We start from the raw sequence: 7,822 nt of genomic DNA, 5'->3' as shown, positions 1-7,822 counted from the left end.
AATGCAAAGAAATAGTCCTGAAGTATTTTGCCAAAGCAAAAATCACTCTTCCCCCCGTTTTAGGCTTGGAACAGCTGAAATATTTTCAGTTGAATCCCAAAGGTAGGTGATTGAAGAGAATAACTTGTTTGGAAAATTTCTGCTTATACCGGTATAGTTTGGCACAAGTTATAAACAGCGCAAGAAAAAGATGACAACTGCTACGCAACCCCTTAAACATAAACAGCAACACCAGTTGTGCCAGTAAATATAACAGAAAAATAGAGTTTAGAAAGACCTGTAAGCATTCAAAACAACTGACAGCACAAAATGTGTGATTACTAAGAAAAGAGTGATGCCTAACTATCGCTGAGATTGGTGACACTCTGAGAAAACAAGTTTTTCAATCTCTAAAAAGGAAATTAAAAACGTTGAAAATCAGAAAAACCGTTCAATTTTCATCTTATCTGATAAGGAAATTTGGATGCTTGTTTTCAGTAGCCTTAACTATATGAAACACCAGCTGTTAAAAATGCTTAAATTGATGCTTATACTTCAAGGCATTTTCCCCATTTACACAAATCCATTTTTACTAAGACGACTTATCAGGGCTTCTTTAACTCATCTGCCTTATTATCCTTTCGTTATTTATTTAGATATGTCTAGATGATTAACCACACTGAGGACACAAACTCCACTCAAGGCTATTTTTGAAAAGTTGCTAATCAAAGTGATTGGGATGGTAAGAGATTGCTCACCAAGAACCCACTTTCTGTTGCAAAATCAAAGTTAAATAAAAATCATGATGGCAGAACATTCCCATACAGTCATTTTCATCCATGTCCTTACACACAAGACAACTGTGATCAGCTTAGATATTCAGAAGTCAGCCTTCAAATTGAATTGTAGGCTATCAATTGTCAGTTAAGACTTTTCCTGACCAAGCTAAAATTCAGATTTACCGATAAACTTGGGAATAGTATCTGAGCAAAGAGTAAGAAAAGGCAAACAAGGGAAGTGTTTAACTTTTCCTGACAGTTCTTATTTAGGGGACAACCAACAAAACTTCAGCTTTGTAAAGACAGCATTTCCTTTGTGGAAATGGAAAGCATATGGAAAGCATATGAAGAGAAAAGACTGGATTAGCAAGATATTGTAACAGGCCAAATAAATAAGAATGTTTGAAGATTATATTTTCAAAGGTTGTTTTCAATAATTTTTATGGAAGTGCAGTGCATAATGACAAAAGCACCAAGATGCAAACAAGCAAGTGCAGATATATAAGAAATAAAAACTCAAAACAAACACTAAACTCAACGTCCCAGCAACCCAAGGCTAATGAAAATCAATGGGTTTTCATGAGCAAAGCTCTGGAAATATGTCATACAAAAAAACAGCTATTCAACTGGCAACACTTTTGCCTGTGAACCACTGGGATATAAACTGCTATTGCTGGGAGCCATCGTCCTTCCAGCTTTGGAGCTGGAAGCCATCGTGCAGCGGGCAGGCTACGACTTGGTTGCCATCACGGAAACGTGGTGGGACCAGTCTCATGACTGGAGTGCTGCGATGCCTGGCTATAGGCTCTTCAGAAGGGACAGACAGCACAGAAGGGGTGGCGGTGTGGCTCTCTATATTAGAGAGTCTTTCGATGTTGTAAAACTCGAGGCTAGGAATGACAAGATCGAGTCCCTTTGGGTTAGGATCGGCAGGGACAACAAGGCTAGTGTCCTGGTCGGGGTCTGCTATAGACCGCCGAACCAGGATGAGGAGACGGATGAGGAGTTCTACAGGCAGCTGACAGAAGTTGCGAAATCTTCAGCGCTTGTACTCGTGGGGGACTTCAACTTCCCTGACATATCCTGGAAGCACAACACAGCCCAGAGAAAGCAGTCTAGGAGGTTTCTGGAGAAAGTGGAAGATAGCTTCCTGACGCAGCTGATTAGTGAGCCTACCAGGGGTGGTGCCCCGCTAGACCTTCTCTTCACAAACAGAGAAGGACTGGTGGAGGATGTGATTGTCGGGAGCTGTCTTGGGCAGAGTGACCACGAAATGGTGGAGTTCACTATTCTTGGTGAGGCCAGGAAGGGAACCAGAAAAACCACTGTACTGGACTTTCGGAGAGCTGACTTTGGGCTGCTCAGGACACTGGTTGGTAGAGTCCCTTGGGAGGCGGTTCTGAAGGGCAGAGGGGTCCAGGAAGGCTGGGCGCTCTTCAAGAGGCAAATCCTAATGGCACAGGAGCGGTCTGTTCCCATGTGCCCAAAGATGAGCCAGCGGGGAAGAAGACCAGCCTGGCTGAACAGAGAACTGTGGCTTGAGCTTAGGAGAAAAAAGAGGGTTTATAATCTTTGGAAAAGTGGGCTGGCCACTAGGGAGGACTATAAGGATGTAGCGAGGCTGTGCAGGGACAAAATTAGGAAGGCCAAAGCTCATCTGGAGCTCAATCTGGCTACTGCCGTTAAAGATAACAAAAAACGCTTTTATAAATACATCAACACAAAAAGGAGGACAAAGGAGAATCTCCATCCTTTACTGGATGCAGGGGGAAACTTAGTTACAAGAGATGAGGAAAAGGCGGAGGTGCTCAATGCCTTCTTTGCCTCAGTCTTTAGCGGCAATACCGGTTGTTCTCTGGATTCCCAGTACCCTGAGCTGGTGGAAGGGGATGGGGAGCAGGATGTGGCCCTCACCATCCACGAAGAACTGGTTGGTGACCTGCTACGGCACTTGGATGTGCACAAGTCGATGGGGCCGGATGGGATCCACCCAAGGGTACTGAGAGAACTGGCAGAGGAGCTGGCCAAGCCACTATCCATCATTTATCAGCAGTCCTGGCTATCGGGGGAGGTCCCAGCTGACTGGCGGCTAGCGAATGTGACGCCCATCTACAAGAAGGGCCGGAGGGCTGACCCGGGGAACTACAGGCCTGTCAGTTTGACCTCAGTACCAGGGAAACTCATGGAGCAGATCCTCTAGGGAGTCATCATGCGGCACTTGAAGGGCAAGCAGGCGATCAGGCCCAGTCAGCATGGGTTTATGGAAGGCAGGTCCTGCTTGACGAACCTGATCTCCTTCTATGACAAAGTGTCGCGCTGGGTGGACGAGGGAAAGGCTGTGGATGTGGTCTACCTTGACTTCAGCAAGGCTTTTGACACCGTTTCCCACAGCATTCTCCTCAAGAAACTGGCTGCTCTTGGCTTGGACTGGCGCACGCTTTGTTGGGTCAGAAACTGGCTGGATAGCTGGGCCCAAAGAGTCGTGGTAAATGGAGTCAAGTCCAGTTGGAGGCCAGTCACTAGTGGCGTCCCCCAGGGCTGGGGCCGGTCCTCTTTAACATCTTCATCAATGATCTGGATGAGGGCATTGAGTGCACCCTCAGTAAGTTTGCAGATGACACCAAGTTAGGTGCGAGTGTCGATCTGCTCGAGGGTAGGAAGGCTCTGCAGGAGGATCTGGATAGGCTGCACCGATGGGCTGGGGTCAACTGCATGAAGTTTAACAAGGCCAAGTGCCGGGTCCTGCACCTGGGGCGTAATAACCCCAAGCAGAGCTACAGGCTGGGAGATGAGTGGTTGGAGAGCTGCCAGGCGGAGAAGGACCTGGGAGTGATAGTGGACAGTCGGCTGAATATGAGCCAGCAGTGTGCTCAGGTGGCCAAGAAGGCCAACGGCATCCTGGCTTGTATCAGAAATAGTGTGACCAGCAGGGCTAGGGAGGTGATCGTCCCCCTGTACTCGGCTCTGGTGAGGCCGCACCTCGAGTACTGTGTTCAGTCTTGGGCCCCTCGCTACAAGAAGGACATGGAGGTGCTTGAGCGGGTCCAAAGAAGGGCGACGAAGCTGGTGAGGGGCCTGGAGAACAAGTCCTACGAGGAGCGGCTGAAGGAGCTGGGCTTATTCAGCCTGGAGAAGAGGAGGCTCAGGGGCGACCTTATCGCTCTCTACAGATACCTTAAAGGAGGCTGTAGAGAGGTGGGGGTTGGCCTGTTCTCCCACGTGCCTGGTGACAGGACGAGGGGGAATGGGCTAACGTTGCACCAGGGGAGTTTTAGGTTAGATGTTAGGAAGAGCTTCTTTACTGAAAGGGTTGTGAGGCATTGGAACAGGCTGCCCAGGGAGGTGGTGGAGTCACCATCCCTGGAAGTCTTCAAAAGACGTTTAGATGTAGAGCTTAGGGATATGGTTTAGTGGGGACTGTTAGTGTTAGGTTAGAGGTTGGACTCGATGATCTTGAGGTCTCTTCCAACCTAGAAATTCTGTGAAATCTGTAAATCTGTGAAAACTGGCAACACTTTTGCCTGTGAACCACTGGGATATAAACTGCTATTGCTGGGAGATTGGAAGCAATAGAGGATAAATTGGATATGTTTGTTTCTGGTGAATTTCCTTCCTCATCCCATAAAAAAAAAAAGGAGCCAAACAAGGCACTGTAACACAGCTTGATCTTTAAAAGCAAACTACAAAATAAACAAAATAATTTTGACTTACCCAAAGTCAAAACAAAGTATATACAAGTATGACTGAAAAACACATTCATAGTGAAACTCCCTACATAAGAAGGATAATGACATTTCCAAGTACTAGCACTTCTGGGACCTTGTCCATGAGATGGACAATGCCCCTCCCTTCTCAGATTCCAGTCCCGCTTTTCATTTGCATACAATTCATATGGCATTATCAAATTCCCAGGGATAGAGATGAAAAAAGTATCACACTTTCCACCTCTAGTTTTTCTTATGAGCTAAAAACAATCTCTCTGAAGAAATAGTACTACTAGCACCCCATAAAAAATAGTACATGGAAAAAGCCAGGGTGTAGTTCTGTAGTTACTGACATAAATGCACGTTTACTGCCCAAGATGAGGGAAGGTCCTGCTCTGTCTTTCAATTGGTTCTGACTAATTACGTATGCACCAGCATTAGTCTTCTGGCTCTCCTGGCCCTCCAGACAATGGCATGATCAGCCAATCGAGCTGAAAACACATGTTACCACGAGTTAATTCTCAGCCGAACCAATTACCTGATCGAGTTTATTGCACGGGCAACGTGCTTAGAAGTCTCTGAAAATGCGCCACTGAGACGCAGAGAGGACTGGCCATTGTTCAATCTGCAGTTTTACAGCGAACATGGAACACAGCTTCACTGGCTCTTAACAGTGTCTGAATATATGCAAACTCAAAGGAAAAACAAAAGCAAAAAATACACCCCCCAAAAAAATACCAAAACAAAGAAAAAATCCTGAATAAAAACCCATGACTTGCTTTCACAGCTCTACCAGAAATGCGATTGTAGGAATCTCTGGCATTGCTGCTGACATTTCAGTAGGTAGATGTCTGTGCTGAAGAACTTGACTGTGCATGACCACTTCCATATTCAGTACAGCAGTGATCTTAACCAGATACCAAGCAATCACAATGAATTTAATTTCTCTCCCATTTCTCAGACTCTTCTGCAAATTTAAGCTACACAGTTCTACCCATTAGGCCACTGAGTCAAGATGCATCACAAAATGTAATTCATCAGGAGGACTATGACATGCAGTGGAGACTTGGCTATTAACCAAGATGGAAGAAGTCCAGGGATGAAATGAAAATGATGGAATGGCCATTTCCATTAGAGAAGGACACCCTATCATAAATACTAATTGCAAAACATTATGAAGTACAATGGCTCAAAAACAGAAAAGAATATTGTCACAGGGACAAAACATCCTCACTGTTACTTGCTCAGACCAAATCAGTTTTGTTTGTTTGTTTGTTTTACAATGGAATGGAAGCAGCTCTTTCAAAACATTAATTTTGAATCTGTTAGTACAAAGACAGATAGCTGCACTCTGTTTTTACACTCCCCAGAAAAGGCTCACTGAGAGGACAGTACTTGAATAACTTACTTCTGTTACAGTATCATATCCAAAATACATGACAGGATTGGTCAAGAATTTTCACATTTATTTTTAAGAATAATCACAAAAGCAAGTTTACCCAAAGGTTTTCACAGAAAAGGCACTGGTTTTAGTAGAGTGGAAAAACAAATAAAACACTCGGTGAAAAATTACCAAGGTTAAGACTGAAAACAAAAGCAGCTCTGGCCAACACAACCAACAGCTTCAGGGCACAGTAAGATTTGGAAGATCTAAGCTCAAATTTCTACCGTGCATGCGTATGAGAAAGAATGAGTGCTTTGGAAGGACTTTTTCCCAGAAATCTGTTCCAATACCTCCACAAATTCCAGTCTGTTGAGTCAGTTCAGATAACGAAAAATACCATTTATCTTTTTTTTTTTTCCTTACACTGTAGTAGGCTGAAAAGTAACATACATAATCTATTATGCTATTTGCTTGGAGGATCTCTTGATAAAATATTTTTTATTTACTCCAAAGAATGGCTATAAAGAAAAAAAAAATCTATCAACATTTTATTATTTTCCCAGTCACAAAGCATCTAGCTGCTGTTTTACCGTGTATACAACCAGGACACAGCATTACCTGGGACTCACCAGCTCTTCCCAGTGACATTAACTGTTTTGTCACCTAATTATTTCGATGCAATGCATAATAAAACATTCTGATCTTTAAAATAGATGTGGAACAAAAGGAACAATATTTTCAGCGAAGCACTAAACAGACAGTGCATACAGACTCACAACAATATACTGGAAAATCACTTAACTTTTGATGTTACAAGTTATGAACACAACTTATAACAAGTAACATGAACATGTGTTTGTAACTTACAAAATCAACATCCTCAAGAAACATTTCCTGACTTTCTATCCTTTTTAACAGGTGGTCATTTTTTCTTCTACCACTTCGTTCCCTGTTTGGTAACCAGAAGCCAGTTCGTCTCCTCAGATTGAGCTTTCAGTCCCATGGATTACATTGAATGTTACAAATTCCAGACAGGAACAAAAAACACTCTGCTTTGGCACGACAGAAAAGTTACCTGCTAATAACTGGTAACTGTGGCTTTTACCTATGTTGCCCAACAGTATTCCTTATCTAGGTCTAAAGATGCTAAATCCTTAAAAAAAATTATATAAGGTAAAAAAAAGTTCTCTTTTCGTTTCCTTCCTTCAAAAAAGATGTACTGGAACAGTGGCCCTACAGTCTTAAGAAGTGAGATGAACAAGGAAGCTTATTGTTAAATGAGTACAATATTTTTCTTTTCCTACAGCATTTAAGCATACTAAACAAGTTGAAATATATTTTCTACATAGAAAACCAGAACAAGATGTGAAACATTTACTGCAAAGACTAACCTGTGATGATAAGACATTCATTGTGATCCAAGACTTCAGTGATGAGCCTCGATACAATCAATTCTGGGTTGATTAAAAAACGAATTTCTTCTTGTACTAGTCCTGCCCCAGTGACACCACCTCCAACAAAACGGTTTGCAAAATCAACCTAACAAAAATATATTCAGGAGGATTAAGAGATAAGCAAATACAATAAAATCCTTTAATTTACTGAGGTAAATAAAGTCCTGTACAAATTTCAACTCTGCTGAGATCCACTGCTATCACTTAAAAATACAAGCAGCAGGAGAGAACCTGATTAGCAGCATGCCTTTCTCATTCTTCCCTTTCCTAGTTCTAAGAAAATTCAAAATGAGACGAGTGAGATATTATACAGCAAAATAAAGTTCTGCATATCAAAGGCTCTGAATCCAATTTTTAGTTTTGAAAGGGCATGAATGTAATAATAAAAAGTTTCAGTAAATATGAAAAATGGAAACAGCAGATTACAGTATCCTGTCTGCATTGTCCTTTAATAAGCTTTCTGCCTTGGCTGTCCACACAGAAGCGTTTTTAGCTCAGCACTCCCTGTACCAGTTGTTCTGT

The 7,822-nt window shown here is 42.8% G+C and overlaps 1 protein-coding gene across 3 annotated transcripts in view; it reads right to left on the bottom strand.

Moving 5' to 3' along the window:
* PARG (poly(ADP-ribose) glycohydrolase) overlaps positions 1 to 7,822 on the bottom strand; it is a 67,239-nt gene that overhangs the window by 14,759 nt on the left and 44,658 nt on the right. For all 3 annotated transcript variants that reach the window (XM_035330455.1, XM_035330456.1, XM_035330457.1), the window contains exon 13: positions 7,238 to 7,385. In XM_035330455.1, coding sequence (XP_035186346.1) covers positions 7,238 to 7,385 — 148 coding nt within the window. The remainder of the gene's footprint in view (positions 1 to 7,237; positions 7,386 to 7,822) is intronic.

The sequence above is a fragment of the Oxyura jamaicensis genome, chromosome 6 (genome assembly GCF_011077185.1).
Source record: "Oxyura jamaicensis isolate SHBP4307 breed ruddy duck chromosome 6, BPBGC_Ojam_1.0, whole genome shotgun sequence".
Classification (NCBI taxonomy): Eukaryota; Metazoa; Chordata; class Aves; order Anseriformes; family Anatidae; genus Oxyura; species Oxyura jamaicensis.
Note: the sequence above shows the minus strand (reverse complement) of the source record. Positions and strands in the feature narration are given on the sequence as shown.